The sequence below is a fragment of the Rhagoletis pomonella genome, unplaced genomic scaffold (genome assembly GCF_013731165.1).
Source record: "Rhagoletis pomonella isolate Grant_MI unplaced genomic scaffold, Rhpom_1.0 Rhpom_scaffold_00002, whole genome shotgun sequence".
Lineage (NCBI taxonomy): Eukaryota > Metazoa > Arthropoda > Insecta > Diptera > Tephritidae > Rhagoletis > Rhagoletis pomonella.
The window spans coordinates 84,325,664-84,347,334 of record NW_023458556.1 but is presented as its reverse complement, the minus strand read 5'-3'; the positions used below and the strand labels follow the sequence as shown (position 1 = coordinate 84,347,334).

Sequence of the window (21,671 nt, the reverse complement as noted above, 5' to 3'; positions counted from 1 at the left end):
ATGAATAAGTAGGCATTCGACCACCTCTATTGCCTTACCTTTAATGGCCTTCTGCAAGCGCATCATATTTCGTCGCTCACTGTAGCGATACTCCTCTGTGGTCATAGCAAACGAATCCTTAAACATGGGCCAGTCTTCAGGACGCCCATCAAATTCCGGCAGATCGTACAACTTACGCCCTTGAGTTACTCTGGTATCTGCTAAGGTCCGATTCCAATCGCTCAATACCCCTGCCAACGACCCGTTCACGCTTTCGACACCAACGTTGCTAGGTGCTATAGAGGTTGCTGCTAACATCTCGTGTTGTTGTTGTTGACTCTGCCTTAACTCCACTTGTAGCTCCTGCATCTGCTGCAGCATCATGTTGAGTTTTGCCTCCATTGTCGTTTGCTGAGTTTCGCCCGCTTCCATTGGTTGTTGCTGGATTGTCGTATTTAAGTCGTCCAACCATTCGACGTCGCCGCCTGATGCACTTCCCTTGCTTCCAGAACGCGTGTTTGGCATGACTACGCTTGTTACCGATGAATCTTTCTCGAACGAGAAGAAAACAAAATCTTCTGGCTGGAACCTTCTAAATCTTCAAGTTGTGACTCGCTGACGCTATCGCCGATGAGGTTTAATTAAAAAAATCGAATTCGTAAAGAAAAAATAAATGTAGGAGTTGAGGGGCAAAACCGATTAAAACCGCAGACTAAAGACCATTAAGCAGACGAATGTTTTTTATTTTCCTCAATTTGTAAAGTCAAAAGGTACAAGGGGATTGAGACGTGGATCGATGTCAACGCAGACCAAACACGATTAAACAGGTTTTATTATTAGCAAGCACAAAAAAAATTACATACGTATGCGCTGCGAATAATCCAATAACAAGGCAGACCAACACGAGCGATTGGTTTTTTCTTAAAGACAGCAAAGAAAATATATTAACTGAGGCGCAGATCGATGTTTGCATATGCACACCAATAACCAATTAAAACTCTAGTTTATTTTTTATAAATCGTAAAAAAAATGTTGTGATTGTAGACTGAAGAAATATTTAAATCCGCACACCAGTAATCCTTTTGCAACGACTGGTTTTATTTCTTCTGCTCGCAGGAAGACAAAATGTAGAAGTTGAGTTGCGGAGCGATATTCTGACTGCGCACACTAATGGTAGTTAAAAACGTATTAATATTTTCGTCTACACGCCAGTAATGGTTAGGCAAACTCGTTTATTTGCAAACTCGCAAAATATTTTGTATATTGCTAGGTAAAAACAATGATTAAATTCGCCTATGAAAATCGTGCCTCAAAGAAATGAATTTATGTTATTGGTTTTGTTCAATATCCGCATTTTTGTAGTCGCATGCATATATGCCTTTATTATAGAGGCGCAATTTTTTAGACACACCCTAACCTTCGTACATATATATACACGCTATCTTGCGCGTTAAAGGTTACTGTTTTATGGTGTTGTTATGCCTGACTGTTCCCGTTATGTACATGCACGTTAAAGCACACTGGCGAACCAACCCCCATACATTTTCAAACGCTTACATATGTACTTGCCGGATTCTCGGTGTATTTTTCCTTGCAGGTGCTCCACCGATGCTTACAAAACGCTGCTGATAAAAATGATGGTATCGCTTAAACTGTGTGCTGCCGGGGCTCCTGTGCCGGCGCTGGAACTTGCAGTGTACTAGAACTGGCAGTGTACTGGAACTTGCAACATGCTACAATACTGTTGGTGAAGCTCGCTAAATGACGAGTAGCTCACTTTTTTCCTTCGATGTACGCCGACTGCTTAATTGCTTTTGAGTTCCCTCGATGCGACCGCTACTGCCAAACCGTTATGCGAAAAACTTTTCATAAAAAGTGAAATAAAAGATGTTTTTGGCGATTCGTGGCCGGACACCAAATAAGAACATCCACAATCTTCGTTGGCATGTAATAATGTGTGGACGGTTTTATTTCCTTTAGAAAAATTGAAATTAGTTACATTAATATAATTTACAAAATTCTACTTACACTTTTGTGTGATTCCTCCGATATGCCGGCCACGAATGCCGCTATTTTCTTTGCACATAATGGCTGTCATATCGTTTACACAGTTTGGCATGGCGTTGCCACTAATACAAAATTTTACATACAATTTACGATACAATTAGGATTGCCATCTTACAAAAATACAATTATGTTTTATTAAATCCTAAGCCGCGCCAACAGAAGCATATCGCTGCCTATACCCAGGTCGATTTGGGAAGGAGAATGACAGTTAGGATCTGCTAAATCAAGAGGCGACCATTCTTTCTTTTGCTCAGAATTTATAAGGAATTTTGGAAGCAACTTGGTTAATTGGGGCAGTACTTTCGCTTACGCTGGGATTTCGCGCTTTAGATCAGAGCTGATTAAGACCAAGGAGCACAACTTGTTTGATGTCTGGACAATTTTTCCACCCGTGCCAGAGATCTCGAAACTCGAAGCTTGGCAAGGTAGCCTTAGTCTAGACTGGGCTTTCGATGAGATAAAAGTGCGTTGGGAGCCCTGATCAATGAGTGCTCTCAGTTTACGTTTTACATGGACTATCGCAGTTGGGAGGAGTACTTGGTTTTCATTTTCCGTATAAAGGGATTGTACTTGATTGGAACATTGGGGGAGCTCGTCTTGGGTTTCCGAACGGTCCGGCGTTTGCAGGTTAGCAGAAGCTGTTGCAACCTGAGAACTGGTTCTCCGCGGTTGTGGTTGACGCTAGTTAGGCGTGGAGGTTACGTCCTTGTGGAGAGTTGTGTGATGCCTTCTTTGACATTTATAACACGTCCGGTCAGATGGACAGTCTTGGAGGGTATGCGTGGAGGAGAGGCAGTTAGTGCACAAGTTATGTTCCATCACAAGTTTTTCGCGGTCGTTTATGGAGAGTCTTTTGTATTTGAGAAACTGACTGAGGGAATGGGTTTGTCGTTTGCAGATAACACAAGCGAACTTTTTTCTTTGTTCTGTCATCTGTGACTGGACCTGAGAAAAGGATATATTTTGTGACCCTAGGGTTTGTAGTGGTTTTGAAAACGACCTATTATGGGATGGGGGTAGCCTTTTGTTGCTATTATTTGCGAAATTAGGCTTGTCTTTGGGTGGTCGCCATTGGTCTACCCTTTCAACTGCCTCACATCTTGTGGTGAGGAACTGGTTCATTTGTGACCAGTTAGGGAGGTTTTTTCCTCGAGTTTAGGGAGTTTCGAGGTAATTAAGTAGATTAAAATGGGATCCCAGCTTTCAGTGGATACATTCTGGGTTGCCAGGATTTGGAGGCAGTTTTTAACAGTGAAATAAGCCTTTGAATGTCTTCAGTCTTCTCCACTTTAATTGGCTTTAAGTTCATTAGAACTCGAATCTGGTTGGCCACAAGTACACGCTTGTTCTCATATCGTGACCGGAGGGCTTCCCATGCCAGCTCGAAATTGCCATCACTTAGGGCGAATTGTTTCACGATCTGGCCAGCTTTACCTTGTGTTTTGTACCTAAGGTGGTACAATTTTTGCGCTTTTCTGAGTTTAGGGTGGTTTATGTAGACCACCGTGAATATATCACGGAAGGACGGCCATTGTTCATAACCCCCGTAAAAGACCTCAGTATCACAAGGAGGAGCTTTTAAGATAAAGCCAGATTCGTCTTTGGGTTGTGACGTAGGGTGCGTAGGCACGTGAATGCTCCTTTGTTTGAGGAGGTGGAGCTGGTCACCGATTTGCGCTTTGGTGTCCTCATAGGTGATGAGGCATGGCCGGTATTTGCTAAAATCTTCAGGGAGGTCATGCTCATCTGTCTCTACTACCATATCATATGAATTTTGCACTCGTCTCCAGAAATTATCTAAGTTAGAATTCTTAATATTTAGGGCAGACTCAGAATTATCTTCTAGTGGAGTGGATCTAAATCGTGTGCGCTAATCCATAAAATTATCAGTCTCTGCTATAAACTTAGTGAATGAGACCGAAGTTTTGGGTTTTCTGGCGGACTTTCCACTTGAACGCGTTGGGCGTTGTGATTCGGTGGAAGCGCATTGACCTTTTTCGTCATCACTCATTTTGGGGTTTTTTTATTTGTCTTCGGTGTGGGTTGCTAGTAACATCAAACGTATGAGAATTTACGGTTATGTGAAGGTTATTACTTCGAATATGTGCCGATCTGAATTTAAGTTCACGTTTGGAATGCAGAGATCAGAGGGCTTGGAGTAAAAAAGATTTTACTGAGGTATGTAGAAGACACAATAGTCCGCGATAAATTTCAGTAGCTCCGTTAATGAAATGTAAAAGTGGACATTGGAGGTATATGGTTGAACTGAGACCGACTAGTTTTTATTAAGAAAAGTTGGAGAAACCACTTTGTTTAAATGTTTACTCGCGAAACTGTTTTCTACTCACACTGTAAGCACAGAATATACGTGTTTTATGTGTAATAAATATAATATGTTAATAAATAAGCATATATTCAATTTTATAATTATATCACGCAGAGATATGTATTTGGCCCACTGTATATGCTATTTACTTTTTATGTACATACTAGCCGGCCACGGATGCGCGAGGCTTCGCACGCGCTGAATGTATGCATATATATGTACATTTACGTATTAGGAGAAAGAAATCATATGTCATCATGTACTTCGTTTATTATATACATACAAAATCTTGTCTAAATCCGTTCAGTAGCATGGTTAAAATATCTCGCCTTTCCGTTATACTATTTATAGAAGATAGTAATTATAAAAAGGTGGCAACCCTACTCAAAAACTTAAAGTTTTTGTACATGCGACGGCCATGCACTTTCATTTGGTATATCACTTATTTATCCAACGAACCGTGAAGATCATATAGTTTTTAAACAGGTGGCAACCCTACTCAGAAATATAATACATTATTACACATCCCGAGGCTAAGTCTTTTCGTTTGACAGTGACGTGCAGAACTGACGTCTACGCTTATTAGAATTAAATATAGTAATTTTATTAACAGGTGGCAACCCTATTAAAAAAAAAATTAGTGATTTTCTTGAGGTCAATCCCTTTCATTTGACACCTCATCTTTTGTAATCTAACGAACGGTGCGGATCTTATAGTTTTTTAGACAGGTGTGGCGAAAATCTCTAGTTTTGAACTGGTGCGCTTCTAGTACATTTAAAACCACTACTAGTTCGCGATAAATCTCTTTTGAATGCAAACAACTGGCGAATTTAACACGGCGATGTCATAGGAATTGGAAATTGTCCCCCGCTGCATTACCTTTTCTATAGTTCAGAACCAGTCCTAAATTCGACATATGGGATCTATTTCGCTTTGCACCCCATTTTCTATAGTTTCGAACCTGTTGTAAACGAAAAAAGTAACAAGATGTTTTCTTTTTGGGTTACCACGGTAGCAATTTTTAATTATTTGCAGAGAAATGTATTTTCAATCTGAAATCAAATTTGTTTTAATGAATGTAAATTAAATTTTGCATTTGAAAACACGTTTACATACCTTTAGCTGTAGCTGAATTTGCAGATGTGCTGACTGTTATTGGTAATATTCCAGAAGGTCCCAAAATATTAAGATGTTAACACAAATTTTAGTTTTGTATTACCAAACTATAAAAAAGCATGCGACTATAAAAAAGGAAGCGACGTGCAGACTGAAAGCGTATTTGAACGAAAAACCCGCCAAGCAAAAATCTACTTAAAGTAAACAAGCCCCCCGCTGCATCCCTTTTTCAGTAGTTTCGAACTAGTTCAAAATTCGCCAAATGATATCTAGTTCGTTCTGCATCCCTTTTTCTATAGTTTTGAACCAGTTCTAAATTCGTCATTTTAGATATAGATTTCTAAAATTGTTTTTTATAAGTATCACATTTCGCTGCTTTTGAACTGGTGGCGATCTAGTTACTATCGGACTAGTTCGTTTTTTGGCTATAAAGATCTAGTACGGAACTACAAATTTGGTTCACCAGTTCACAAACAGTTTCCTTATTAGTTTAAATCTCATCCAGCAAATTGCGAGCAGCTGTTTTTCGTACTGGCCAATTCTTACAAGTAAAAATTTATCCAGTAAAATTCGTACAAACTTTTACTGGATTTTACTGGAAATGAGTAAACAAATACAACTTTTATTTAAGAATCGAACACGAAACGAGAAAGGGCAACCAAAAGGCCACACTTTTTGGTAGAAACGAAAAAAACCATTAGACATTATTTACCCATACGCCCTATCATGCAAGTGACTTAGGCTGACAGGGACCCTTACCCTTACTGTTTATCAGAGCTGTGTAAGTGTGAAATCATTTTCAATTTTAAATCAACAATTTTTTTCTATCCAGTTTTCATTACTTATTCTTCGCTTAAGATTCAGGTTTATAATGTTTTAATTTTCCATTCACTCAAAGCAGTTATGAATTCACACACCAACATATTCATAGCAAGATTGAAAAAACCAATGCCCAATAAAAAAAAAGGTTTAACACTGAATGAGTATTGAAAAGGCTGCAATCTTTTATGTGTGTGCATTCTTTAATTCAGTACCAATCATTAGTTCAAAGACACCCTGGTAAACAACTTTTTGATAAAAAGGAAGATTTTTGACAATTGCTCAATTGTAAAAATTCGAACCGGCGTTACTCAATTTAAGTTTTCTGGTAGAGGGGATTTTATATCATAAGTTTGGGATTATATATAAAACAGTTGTATTAACATTTACGTTTTAAATATAATTCATATCTTATCTTGAAAATGTTTAAAATTTACATTAAATTAGATAACTACTTCACATAAGCTTTACATTTAGGTTAATAAAATTTTAGTGAAAATATTTTAAAAATCTTAGTGTCTTTAATAAAAAAAACAGCTCATCATAAAAAATGTATCGCCTTTCGGCGTCGGCGTAAGACTGTAGGTCCCTCCCATTTGTGTGACAGCAAAGGCGCACGCTACACATCGGAGGAGAAGCTCGGCCAAAACTTAGCAAAAGTGTCAAGGCCAAAATATGATTATTATAAATAAATTTAGTTTCAAACAGGTCGCAACCCTCTTCAAACACCTCAAAAGTATTCCCAATATTATTTAGTTGTGAACCCGCATGAGTCCGAAATTACCATTTTTTACCAGATTTTACCGGAAATCGTACTTGGTTTTCTGGCAACTGAGAGGACAAATAAGAGAGTAAGTAAGGTCATCTCTTTGTCAGAAGCTACCTGGTGGTAAATTCTGGTAAATGTGTCAAAAGATCCGATGTATAGTGTGTTTGACAACCAAATTGTAAACAAAAGAGAAGTGTACTCTGCTAATGCATGTTGAAAAGTAAATAATTCCTTGTTTGAGTGGATGCTAATGAATTTTGGTTAAATTACAAAACGCTTAAAACGGTATTAGAAGTTATTTTACGTTTAAAAACTTTAAGACTTTAACACATTACCACCCTATACTCTATATGTGCTTGACCATTGAACTAAATCGTTGTTTATTTGGGTAAGATTAAAATATATTTTACTATTCAATATTGGAGTTGGTGTGAAACAAAAATTAGTAATTTATTGCTATGTATGCAAATGAGCACTACAATTATGAGCTTATTGAGCATCCCTTAGTCAAAAATAAAGGCGATTTTGCTTGATCAAGTTTCGAATCTAAGAAGAAATGTTTTTAAACAAACAAAAGATTAATAATAAAATTTAAATGATTTAAGATATTGCGTATGGTAGCATGAAACGTCACAATCTTCTTAATTGTCAGGTTGTTGATATGGCGACCATAAAGTGACAATGGAAACACATAGCTGCAGATTTCATACTTACAATGGGATAAACTTCAAACCCCTAATATAAATTAGTTAAATTTAGTTATTATTTTTTTATCAATTTTAAGTTTTCGTTTGGAATAATTTTCATGAACTTATCTATAAGGATATCTCTTTGGAAAATTACCGTACATCCGATATCTATTAAAATTTTGACATCCTCACTTTTTGGAAAAAGAAGTTCAAGATACAAGTTTATGCGCAAAAAATAAATGAAACAATAAAAGTCTCCTTATATTTATGGAACTTATAATAAAACAATTTTTATTTCATAACCCAGACTTTATGAATAGCCTACTCTATAAGTAATAGTAGAAATTCCGAATTAGTAATTTCAGTCAAGATGTCATCCAAAAAAAGTTTTGAAGAAAATCACTTTTTTCTTTTGTGAAAATTTGGGACTATCTTATAATTTGAAAGCTTACAATATGATATTATAATATTATTGCTAAATTACGAAACAAAAAGTCTTTAATTGGCTCTACTGAAATATATGAAATTTTGAGTTGTGTCGTTATTGCAGAGGACCATCGATGTGTAAGCGCCTTTCTATTATTATTAGCAATCATCAATACAGTTTTAAATTACATAAACCCAGTCACAGCACTTTTTTGTATTCGACACTTCCAAAAATCACATAATACATAAAATAAATAAAAGCTGTTTTGATCAATATTACATAAACTGGAAACTATTAAAAATAAGTGCGCTTGTGTACAGAGATTATAGAACATATTTAGTTCCTAAAATGTCTGTTTGCAAGGTATAACAATAAAAATTCACATCAAATTGCTAAGAATGATGAAGGAAATCGATTCAGACATGCCTGTTTAACTGGCCGTGCGTGCACAAAACAAGCACATTTTAATTAAGGGGCTGTTCAAGTATTATGTAACCACCAGTGGGAAGCGGGGGTCTTGGTTTGCTTATTTTTAAAGACAAGGGGCAACATTTCTTCAAATAAAACATTAATTACAAACGCACAAATTTTGCCTGCAATTTCGATCACAATTGAACACTGGCACTTCGCTCTCGTTCGAATTTTTGAAGGCATTTTTTAAGGTATTTAGTGGTTTAACACTTCTTAGAGGCACTTGGTATTGTAAGAAAAATCCGATCCCTAGCTATATTTTTTTGCAAAGAACGCCCGTTTTCTTTAAATTTGTAAAATTACAATGATTTTTTTATTTTGTTTACATCTGTCATATGTTACAATTAAAGAAAACTCTAAGAGTTGCCAAATATAAACATTTTTATATCTATTTATTATAATAATAATTTACAATAATAATTTATTTAATTGATACTTTACTAAAACACAAATTTGAAGTCCTAATACATTTGTAAAACTATTTATCACAAAAAAGTTATTAATTGTTTGCAAGCGTACTATAGCTTTCACGCATTTTGAGAACAAATAAGGGAATAATGTATACATACATGTGCGTACTTCCACTCCACAGAACCCTGGTCAGATCATAACCTAAAATAGCAGTAGTCCTTCGGCACGCAATGACAAACCTTCGAGGATATTTCCGCCTTGAAAACACTTCTTATATAATCATTTGGCGTTCGGTGTCAGCCTTAAATATGTAAGTGTCTCCATTTGTGTGACAACAACAGACCTCATGCCTCAAGTTTGAGGAGAAGCTCGGCCAAACACTTAGAAAAATATTTCAGCACCAAATATTTATTTTTTTTAGTTATTTTAAGGGAGATGGCAATCTTCAGATTTCACATTTTGAGTACAAAAATTTCAACCCTGATACAACAAATAGTATTAGTACTGAATGATAATGACAGATTGCATTCCCATAAACGTACAATCATACATGATTGAGTTTTTTTTGCATTCACATTCTCTATGAGAAAGGGTCTCAACCATTCCATAACACTCTACATATTTTGTGTTTACGATTTGTAACCAATCTCAAGAGTGGTTGTTAAATTTTTTAAATCAAACAATCACATTTTTGAAACGAAAAAAAATGAGAATGCACACTCAATTGATTCAATCATTACACAGCTCTGCTGTTTATACACGCTCTAATTCAGGCAGAACTCCATAAGCAAGTGCAAAATTTTTACGTTCGAAACTGTGATTTATATAGTCATAGTTAAAGCTTGAATATTTTTATAGCAAAGTTACAAACAAAAATGCAACTTGAAAAACATTGTGAACACTGCATATCGGTTTGTTGAAGGTACTTACAGGGCACAGGTGCTAGAGTCGAGTGGCGAATATGGCGGTATCTATTATGATTTCAGCTTTCCGACGTTGAGTTTTCCTTGTAAAGCCTGATTATGGCAACTTAACTTAACTTAACGGAACGTAGAACTTAGAGAATCGAAATGAAACAGATTTCGACGTGGCATTAAATTATGTTAAGTTTCGGCTGTTCAATTATAAGCAACACCCATTTAACAGAATTTTTAAGAGAGCCGTAAGTTACGTTAAGTTGCCATAATCAGACCATAAGGTTGGGCGCAGATTTTTTGCGGCATAGAGGTGTGTGGGTATCCAAAACACTGAAGGGCGTGCATAATCCGTCATCGTCGTCATCACATCAGGGGCTTATTTCTTCATTGCAATTCGTTTTTATGTGGCGGGTATCAATCCCAGCGAACGACCAGAGACTAGAGCAATTTTTGAGGACCTTTCATATATCAAGCTGCTAAGTCTAATACAGACCAGTGATGACATTGATGGTACAATTGTACTTTTTTGGTATATTTGGAATCTCAAAAGTACATTCGTACTACATCGACATTTTTGATACAAGTTTGTCAAAATACGGCACTGCGCCAAATTCTGTCGAAATACCACTATGTATACTTGAAAATTTAAATGTTTGTGGATGAAAATACACTCATCTTGTTCCACTTCATACAAGGCGTGGTGTTTATTAAAAACGAAAGACTTACTAAAATCAGTTGCAGTAATAATATAAACCGTAGAAAAGACTAAATATTTTCCTAAATATTTTTCTGAAACTTCGCATTCTGCATTGAATGCAATTCTTTTTTGTAAAGTTTTTGTGTTACTTGCACTTAATAAACATACTTGAATGCTTTTGTTGCTTGCCTTGATATATATTCATTTGTATTGGAAGCTTAGAGTCAACTTCACAAAATGATTTTCATGCGTTCAGAATTGTATTCTTAGGGTTTTGATGGCCTTTTTAAACTTCCCTGCAGAAAATGGAACTAGTTTGTAGCTAACTATTAACTAACTAGCAGTCGACTAGTGGTAACTATTTACTAACTATTTCCGTTGGCCGTAACTAGCTACTTTTGAAGGACGATGGCTTAAAAATAGTGAGAACTGGTTTCCTCTGCATTAGATGTTAACTAACTTATAGCTAACTACTTTTGGACATAAGCTATCAATTAAAAAAAAAAAAAAAAATATTTTTTAATTTTTTAATTTTTTATATTTTTATTCATTTACTTATTTTATTTAACATTACATATTTGCCTATTTGCTTACATGTGTATTGAAAGTAATTTTTGTATGAGGATATTTAAATACAAGCTTATAAAGAAACCAAACTTCCGTTAACGTCTGCATGACTCCTGCACAACTTTACAACTAACTTAAAGTTAGTTTTGTCATAGCTAATTAAAAGTTAGTTATTTATCGAAATCCCGCAAAAAAGCTAACTAAAAGTTGGTTATTTCAATCAATTGATATTTTTTTCTGCAGGGTAGTTATTCATGGTCATCGATGATATTCAGCCTTACTGCATGCTTACCTAAGAGCAAAGATACAGAGTAGTCAATTTTCTTCAATTTATCAATCAAGTACCGAAAACCTCTTAGTTATAAATTTCGCGTCAATTACGTTTATCCAAAAACATAGAATGCGTTCATGCAACATGCGAACGCCATGCCAGAAGGTTTTCAGTTTGACACTTTTGTCCATTTGTGCCTGAAAATAGAGTATGAACTGTTTCGCACAGGAAGAAGTGGACACGTATTTAGGATCTAATACGTTCCGATTTTCATTCTATACTACCCAGATCTCCAGGATGGGGAACGCTGTCGTGACTGGTTTGGGCACCCATGTGATGCCGCGGGTTCGTGTGGAACAGAGATGATGATTTTTTTTACCACATTTGATCACACAAATTATCTATAACAAATTCTTGGATAAGTTACACCGTATACTGCACTAGAGTCCGACCGATTAATCGGCCGATGCCGAGGCCAGTATAGGCCCAAAAAGAATCGGCATCGGCCGTTTTTGGCCGATTCTTGAATGAGGTTATGTTATTTAGTTATTTTATTATGTTTTTCTTTTGTTGTTATAAAAGTTTATAAAAGCATTTGTTCTTGAAATGAATTTAATTCAGGATTTAATCTACCGAAGCATCGGCCGATTCTTTGCCGATTAAATCCTGAATATAATTTCATTTCAAGAACAAATGCTTTTATAAATTTTTATAGTAACAAAAGAAAAACATAAACAAATAACTAAATAACATAACCTCATTCAAGAATCGGCCAAAAACGGCCCATGCCGATTCTTTTTGGGCCTATACTAGCCTCGGCATCGGCCGATTAATCGGTCGGACTGTATACTGTACATATCCTTAGAAATAAAACATTTAAGTTGTATTTTTAAAATGCATCTAATTTCGAAAATATTTACAGGAAATTTTGTAACGAAAAGTGTGCATCCAGACTGAAGTCAACAAAAATGGCCACACAGTGCAGTACTAGTACAGACGAGGGTTGTGAAACAGATCAAACAAACGAAATGAGAGGTAATTATTAAAGCTCCCATATTTTTCCTAGTGGGCATACTTTAGAAAATTGGGCAAGTTACGAAATTTGTTCGCAAATTAGTAAAAGTTGCCTATAAGTCAGTGGGAAGTTTAATGGCACCTAGGGATGGAAAATGCGCACGCAGAATCGATTCTATGCTTCAGAAGCGACTTTCAGGTTTTCGATTCTTAAAGCCGATTAATCCCCTCTGATAGTCGACTTTAAAACTTAAATTGACTTTTTGAAAATTTACAAAAGAAATTAACACCTGCCTTTATGAAGTAATGAACATAAAATTATAATTTTTCAATAATTCAAAAAATTGTATTTGACTGGATCCATTTCAAATCATGCAGGATGGTATATCGAGAATCGGGTTCAGTTTAAAATATGTTGTTCTACTTCAAAAATAAATGAACAGATATTTTTTATAATTTTCATAGCATGACTTTTGCATATTTTACGGATTTTTTAAGTTTTTGTCAATTAGTAATAATTTTTTGGCAAATTTTTTTATAAACCTTATGGTTTCCGTAATTTGTAAGCTATTTGGTTGCTCCTAAGATTATTTGTCCCCGTTGTTTTTTAATTTATTTATAAATAAAAGTGAAAAATTTCGATAAACGATAACAATAATACGATTTTTTTGAAAAAAAACAAAAAGAAATTTTTTTTCAGAAAAAGGCCATTTACATACTGCGTTCTATTTTCCATAAAAGTTTCGTTTGGTATTTATTTGTTTCTTAGGAGAAAACAAATTATTTTAATTTTTTCTTTAGAACCTCTTAAATTCTAAAACTTTTAAGATTTCTGGTTGTTTCTTGAATGAGTTTTTTCACTTACTTATTCGTATAATTTTCGCGATATATGTAGTTGAATGTACGCCTTGACATAATTGATCGAAAAATTCTGTATCAAGATAATAGTCAAGAGATTCATTAATTTTTCATAGAGTTGAGAATAATTTGAGTTCGAATTAAATTTTATGTACAAATTATAGATACTCTCAAAGCCAAAAATTAGGACAAAAATTTTCGATTTTTGAGGAAATGTTTGTTTGCTTATTAAAAGACGTTAGGTACTACTGCTGGTGGATGGTTCCGTGATCAGAAGTGGAAAACTTTTGACTGCCATTCACCTGGGAGGGGCCAGAAGCGATTCTTGTGCGTACCGTTCAAATCGCAGCTCACAACGTCCAGATATTTATATCCACGTATCCTCTGAGTAACAACTAAACACCCGTTTGGGAGCGAACTAAAGTGAGAAGGCGTAAAACTTCGCCTGCGCTGGGTTTTGTTCCCGCCACGCTAAAACCCCGCCCAATGAAAAATTCCAACAAGCCTCGGATGAGACCCCCTTTTTTTTGGGGACGATCACGGCAAACGTATAAAGGACTATGATTTGAGCGTATGCACCTGGAATATCCGGACCCTTAATGAGGAAGGTCTCTGCCCGGCTGGCTGATGTCCTCGGAAAGACAACGGCTGATATCACCGCCATCAAAGAAATGCGATGAATGGGGCAAGGAAAAGTAAGTGTGAAGCCTTGCGACGTCTACTAGAGTTGCCACGCAAAGGAGTCCAAATTCGGTGTTGGATTCGTGGTAGGAGAGGGACTCCGTCGCCGAGTACTGGCGTTCACCCCGGTGGACGAACGTCTAGCCACAATCCGCACGAAAGCTAGATTCTTCAACATCTCGCTCATCTGCGCCCATGTCCCGACGGAAGAGAAGGGCGAGGCGTCCAAGGATCTCTTCTTGGAGCGCTTGGAACGAACATATGAGCGCTGCCCCCGACACGATGGCAAGGAAGGGATCTTTGGCGCTACTGTCGGAAAATTCAGCCTCCACGACGAAGATTCCGATAACGGACTGAGGCTGATCGACTTCACCGGGGCCCAAAACTTAGTAACATGTAGTACTAGGTTCCAGCATAAGAACATCACCAAGGTATATGGCTGTCTCCAGATCGAAAAACGAGAAACCAAATCGATCATGTTGTGTTAGACGGAAGGCATGCTTCCAGCGTTTTAGACGTACGTACACTCCGAGGGCCAAACATCGACTCGGACCACTATCTTGTTGTAGCCAATATACGCACCCGACTCTGTGCAGCAAAAAAATGTGCGCCCAACAATGCAAGGAAACCTTACCGTCGGAAAGCAGCAATCGCAACAGACGGCCAATTTATTCGCCACTCGACTCACACACCTGCTCTCTGAGAGCACTCTTCAACAATCCGACATACGCGAGCAGTGGATCCACATTTTTTCGATCATTAAGTACCGCCGCCGAAGAAGTAGTTGGATTTCAGCGAGCCCGAAAGTGGTACGATGAGGAATGTCAAGAAGCAGAGAAAAAAGACGCCGCCTATAGGGCCACGCTGCGATCGGGCGCAACGCGAGCCATGTGGGACCGTTATAGGGAACTGAAGAAGGAAGCGAGACGTATTTGTTGCAATAAGAAGAGAGAGGCCGAAATACGTGAGTGCGAAGAGCTTGAGATGACGGCTGACATGAAGAACGCTCGAAAATTGTATCAGAGGGTTAGGCGACTTACGGAAGGTTTCAAGACCGGGGAGAACTCCTGTAAGAACAACAATGCAGACCTTGTGACCGATGTCCAGAATGTACTTAAATTGTGGAGGGAACAATTTTACAACCTACTGAATGGTAGCAGCGCTGAAAGTAGTGGAGAAGACGAACCCGAGCCCCAGTCGATGATAATGGAGTAGCGGTCTTCCGCCTGACTATGACGAGATACGAATAGCGATTACCCGGCTGAAAAACAACAAAGCTGCTGGAGCTGACGGCCTGCCAGCCGAGCTATTCAAGTACGGTGGGGAGGAGCTGATGAGGTGCGTGCATCAGCTCGTATGCAGAATATGGGCAGATGAACACATGCCCGACGACTGGAATTTAAGTGTGTTCTGCCCAATTCACAAGAGAAGCGACCCCGCCATTCGCGCCAACGCGCGGAATCAGCCTTCTAAGCACAGATTATAAGGTCTTATCGAGTGTATTGTGTGAAAGGCTGAAGCCCACCGTCAACGAACTGATTGGACCTTATCATTGTGGCATTAGGCCTGGAAAATCCACCATAGATCAGGTATTCACAATACGCCAATTCTTGGAAAAGACCCGGGAGAATAGGATCGACACACACCCTCTATTTGTCGATTTCAAAGCGTCTGTTCTGCCTTCTCGGGATTGGATAGAGAAGCAACGCGAATAGGTCTGGTGGTGAACGAGGACAAAACGAAGTATATCCTCTCATCACACAAACAGTCAGAGCATATGCGTCTTGGCACACACATCAATGTTGACAGTTACAAGTTTGAAAAAGCAGTCGACTTCGTTTATTTGGGAACCAGCATTAACACCAATAATAATGTCAGCCTTGAAATCCAACGGAGAATCACTCTTGCCAACAAGTGCTACTTTGGGCTGAGTAGGCAATTGAGAAGTAAAGTCCTCTCTCGTCGTACAAAGATCACACTCTATAAGTCACTCATCATGCCTGTGCTGGTGTATGGCGCGGAAGCATGGACAATGAAAGCATCTGATGAGGCGGCTCTTGGAGTTTTCGAGAGAAAGATTCTGCGAAAGATTTACGGACCTTTACGCGTTGGTGATGGCGAATATCGCAGACGATTTAGCGATGAGCTGTGTGAGCTTTACAACGATATAGACATAGTGCATCGAATTAAAAAACGGCGTCTCCGCTGGCTTGACCATGTCGTTCAAATGGACAGAAACACTCCTGCTCTGAAAATATTCAACGCGGGCCGCGATGCTGGTAACAGAGGAAGAGGAAGGCCTCCTCTGCGTTGGAAAAACCAGGTGGAGAAGGACATGGCTTCACTTGGCATTTCCAATTGGTGTCAGAGTGTACAGAAGAGAAATGACTGGCGTGCTGTTTTAGACTCGGCCAAAATCGCTTAGGCGGTTACAGCGCCAATAAAGAAGAAGAAGAAGGTACTACTGCTATTTATCAAAACACCAAACGAAAATTGTACGGATTGTAGCATTTAAGAGGTTCTAAAGAAAAAATGAACAACGTCGAAAAGCAACGGCCAGCGTTGGCACTTTGCTACGATCGTAGTAAATTTGCTACGATTTTTAAAAAATTTCAAAATTTGCTACCCCACTACACTTTATTCTATTTTTACTACGCTTTTTATATTCAATTCAACTTATAGGCAGAAACTATTTCTAAATCACTAGAACTTCAAAAATGTGTTATACAGACCATGGCTTCAAGATCTAAATGTATACTCCTTATTGCAAATTGTGCAAGAAGCGTCTGACCAAAAACATCGGAAACATAAATAGGCACCACCAGTGTTGGGAAATGAAATTCTTCCTTCAGTACGAAATCTATGCAAAAACTGTACTTTTCGCCTGTAAATTGTATCCACTTTTTAATTTGCTCATATATTTTCTTAGTACATGCATACATAGATTCTCTTCAAGACCAATGATTTAATGGTATTCATGGGAAAGTTTATGTTGGTACATTTACATATTTTCTACTTTTAACATAAACGTGTATGCATATATTTAAAGGTACACTTCTTAACAAACAAATTTTTTTTAAGTTATTATGAATGGATAAAAGAGACCTTTTCTTTGAATTCAGTACTAAAACTTGACATTTTAATAGTATTTCCAGCGCTTATCCAAACTTTACGACACGTACATATTGACAAGATTGGCCATTTATCTCAAAGTTATTGAATTTTAACTATTTGTTTATAAAAATGCAGTTTATACTTTAACAAAACCCGTATAAATCCAAGGTTCAATCTTTGCGCAACATTAAAAAATCAACAAACTTTCGTAAAAATTTCGAGCTTTTTAATTAGAGTTCCTAGAAATACATATTTTGAGTATGCAGTTTTGTAGCCCGATCAATTTAAATAAAGTGCAAGTTTAAAATAGCTGCTACTTATCGTTGATTTTTAATATTTTTTTTTGTTTGATGGAGGTGTTGCTCATTTTCTTCATTAAAAAAAAATCGTCGAACATACTTAGGGAACGTCCCTATACTACGTGACCCACTTTTTGCAATTTTTAGTCCCACCCTCCCCCTTCGGCGACCACGCATAGTATATTCCAAGACCCGCCGCTCCCCCTAAAGTTTTCACGTAGTAATTCATTAATATGCTTTTGAATCATTTCTTGCTAACAGGAAGTTAAAAAACATGTATTTGGCTTATAGTATGAATTTGCGTCTATTAATACGGCGCTTGCTGCGTTAAAAAAACGCTAGATTTCCTTAAAGGATGTTGACTACGTGATAAAAACCTAAGCCCTCCGCCCCTCACTGTGACCAAGCGTGGTATTTTGAAAATCCCCCTACCTCCCCTGAAAGGGTCACGTAGTATGGGTACGTTCCATTAGATAATATGGAAGAAAATGACCGACGTACACACATACAATAGCAATTGCTATGATGTTACCGTATAAATTCAGGACACGCATTTGCTTGGAAACTGTGTTGGTTATGGAGCTCATAAGCAGGGTTGTTGCGAATATTATTCCAAAATAAAAGTCCTTTCCGGATAATAAACAAACGTCCTGTCCAAATTAAACAAATTTGGTATCATAAGAAAATAGCTTTCAAACAGGAATAACGAACGACCTCTATTTATATTTTTTTTATAATTTAATACTAAAGAAATGCATATACCTGACACAAGGTTTGTTCTATGGTAATTAGTTAACATTTTTTGTTGAAATATTTTTCAATATGTGGCTTTCCTCGTTTAGACATTTCAGTTTTAAAGCTATTATAAAGCTTTCATTTGATACCAAACTTGTTTAATTTGGATAAGAGGTTTGTTTATTATCCGGAAAAGACTTATTTCGGAATAATATTCGCAAAAACCCTGGTCATAAGTTCAGCCAACACATTCAAGGGTCCATTACCCGGAGCTGCTCCAACATGATGAGTAGATTTTAGTGAGTCTCACATGCCACTGCCTCTGGCTACAAGCTGAATATCTGAATAAATAGCAATTATTTCTTTAAAATTATAGGAAAAGTGTTTGTTTACAAACTTACCTATGCCACTCTGTCATAGTACGCCTGTTGCTCCCTTTCATACCACAGTAATTTTGTATGCAACTCTGAATCAGCAAAATTCGTGCTCCTTCTCATTATCAACCCTGATCAGATTTTACCCCCGAGGAGTACTCAAAATGTTTATTACTGTATATACTGTGCTTGCACTTTATTATATTAAAATTGAATGAGCTAAAAAACTGCAAAATATAAAAATAAAAAATATATAAAAAAAAAATATTTAAATAGGGAGCTAGAAATTTTTACGAAAGTTTGTACATTTTTTTAATGTTGTTCAAAGATTTAAGCTTACTTTCATACAGTTTTTGTTAAGGAAAAAACTATATTTTTATAAACAAATAATTAAAATTAAAAAATAATAAAATAAATTCTCATTTTCGTTGTTGGTGTTTCCGACAGGGCAGGAGTGTGATGTAATGTGGAACGATTTTCCGTCATCCCTTGTCAAATTTGGTTTGTAGACAAACCGGTTTCGGCGTTGTGCCATCTTCAGTGTCATTTTTCGTTCTGAATAGTTTCTGTTTGAATGTCACTATTTATAGCCGTGTTAAATTGTCGTTGGTTCATAGTTAGGTACGTCTCAGCGGATTATATTCTTTCGTTCAACCAGTAGTTTCAGTTCTGTGTGTACATCCACAGGTAGAAATTAGTTCCTCACGTCTTTTTTGATTAATTGTTGCATGGATTCGCAGGTAGGTAAAAATCAGTTATTTTCTTTCTCTTTGTTTCTGTAGTTTGGACCTGCATTTCATTTTTTATGGTAGTTGCAGGGTTTCTGTTTTGTTTTGCGTATAGTAGCCTGAGTGGTTCGAATAATATATCAGATGCGGTGTTTATTTGCTCATTTATTATTTTTCCGATGAACGTCTTTTGTTTGTATATCTCCATATTCACTAATACGTTTAGGCGTTGTCCTTTGTGTTGTACATGGAGAACTTTGGCTGTCTTTCCAGTTTTCATTGGCGTACAATGGTTTTCTGCCATATGGTTTGCGAAGTTCGATTCCGGGGTGGTAGAAGGTTTTAGCATTTTTTTGTTGTAGTCCCTTATATGTTCACGATATCTTGTTTTTATCTTGCGCCCTGTTTGTCCTATGTAACTATGTTGACATTCGCAAGTCAACTTATATACACCTTGCTTGTCTAGTGGGTCTTCCTCGTTTGCACTATTTCGTAGTATCCTCCCCACATTGTCCTTCGTTCTAAATGCTGTATTAATGTTATACTTTTGGAATACCTTAGCCAATTTATATGACGTTTTGCCCGTATAAGTCAAGACTGCCCAAGCCTTTTCATTATTTTCCTTCTTATTTGATTTCTTCGTTTCTGTTTCTCTTCTTATCTTGTTTACTAGGCCCTTTCTGTATCCGTTATTTTCCGCGATTGCGTATATCGTATTAAGTTCTTTGCTGTAAGCTTCTTTTTCCAATGGGGTTCGTTCAAGCCTGGTTATTAGATGTCTAAAGGCTGCATTTTTGTGCTGTTGAGGGTGGTTTGAAGTATTATATATTATCGTGTCTGTGGCCGTGGGCTTTCTATATATCCCGAATTCGCATTTCTTGGTAACCTTGTTTATTTTATTTGTCAATGTTATTGTGACTTGTTAACATTTTACTTTTATTTATTTTTATTATTATTATTATTTTTTAATATTTTTATTGAGCTTTGTACCACGATTGTTTATTAGGAAAAATTGAAAAAGCAACAAAGTCTAAGCGGTAGAAGTTAACACTACTTCGTAGATCACCACATCTCCTCATCAGACATCTTTTTTCTAGACTTCAGCAGGGATCGAACCTGCGTATTCGATGTTCAAAATCAGAAGCGTTAACCACTGAGCTATGTACATCCCGTAAACTCTTGTTGCTAATTCATTTTCCTTATTCAACCAACTACTATCAAGTGCAGCTGATTTGCCGCTATTTAAACTCGACAGCGTGGTTGTTGTTGTCAATTCTATACATCCATTTGCTTATGTGACCTGGTCTACGAAAAGGGAGCTTACGTGCGAAAACTAGTTTTCTGTGAAAAAGCTGTTAAAAGTAAGCAACTCGTTTAGTCAGTTTCTCATTATCTCGTTAATTGTTCTCCGCGCCGGACGTCCAGTAAGTGTTGTTGTTGGTCCAGTAAGTGTTGTTGTTGCTTCAGTAAGTGTTGTTGTTGGTCGGAATATTATTATAGTTCATCGTGTAAGTTGCTAGTGTGGAACATTTAAAAAAGTAACACTGAAGAAGTGACGTTTACTGTTTCTGTTGATTATCGTCTTCGCATTTCGCATGAAATGAAACATGAGTGTTGATGAAGAGTTCAGTGCCGTATACGGACAATATTTCCATGAAAAGGATGATGAAAACGATGATGAAAACTATGAAGAGAGCGATGATGATGAAGACGAAGTATGTGTATCTCAGGCAGAAGATGATACCGAACAAACTTTTGTTAAGATGGACCTGTATGTTGTTGATGTAAAGGAGGAGGAGCTGGTAACAAAATTTCTGTCAAAAGATTGTTGTAATAATGAATGCCATACACTGATACCACGGGAAATGATCTAGTGTATAATGATGTCTTTATAGCTTATAATTCAATGTATTTTGTTCATTACCAATAAATTATATTTTTTCGTATCTTTACTCTTCTTTCTCTACATTTTTAGTACACTTCTAAGCAAGCTAGGATTTTCTGCTTTTCACCACGTGAAAAAGCATCTCATCTTCCATCCGAATCAACCAAAAAGTGAAAATTGATTTTTTGACACCTAAGCCCCCTTTCCGTAGACCAGGGCTCTTCCTAAACTATGTATTTGTCAATGTTATTGTGGCTTGTTAACATTTTATTTTATTTTTTAATATTTTTATTGAGCTTTGTACCACGATTGTTTATTAGGAAAAATTGAAAAAGCAACAAAGTCTAAGCGGTAGAAGTTATAGCACTATTTCGGAGATCACCACATCTCATCAGACTTCTTTTTTCTATACTTCAGCAGGGATCGAACCTGCGTATTCGATGTTCAAAGTCAGAAG

The 21,671-nt window shown here is 37.0% G+C and overlaps 1 protein-coding gene across 1 annotated transcript in view; it reads left to right on the top strand.

Moving 5' to 3' along the window:
* The window catches only part of LOC118734129, a gene marked incomplete in the record, with an annotated part of 275,636 nt that overhangs the window by 191,536 nt on the left and 62,429 nt on the right, over nt 1-21,671 (top strand). Inside the window, 1 exon segment of the mRNA XM_036463841.1 lies at nt 12,449-12,561. Within this exon segment, the coding sequence (XP_036319734.1) occupies nt 12,449-12,561 (113 nt within the window).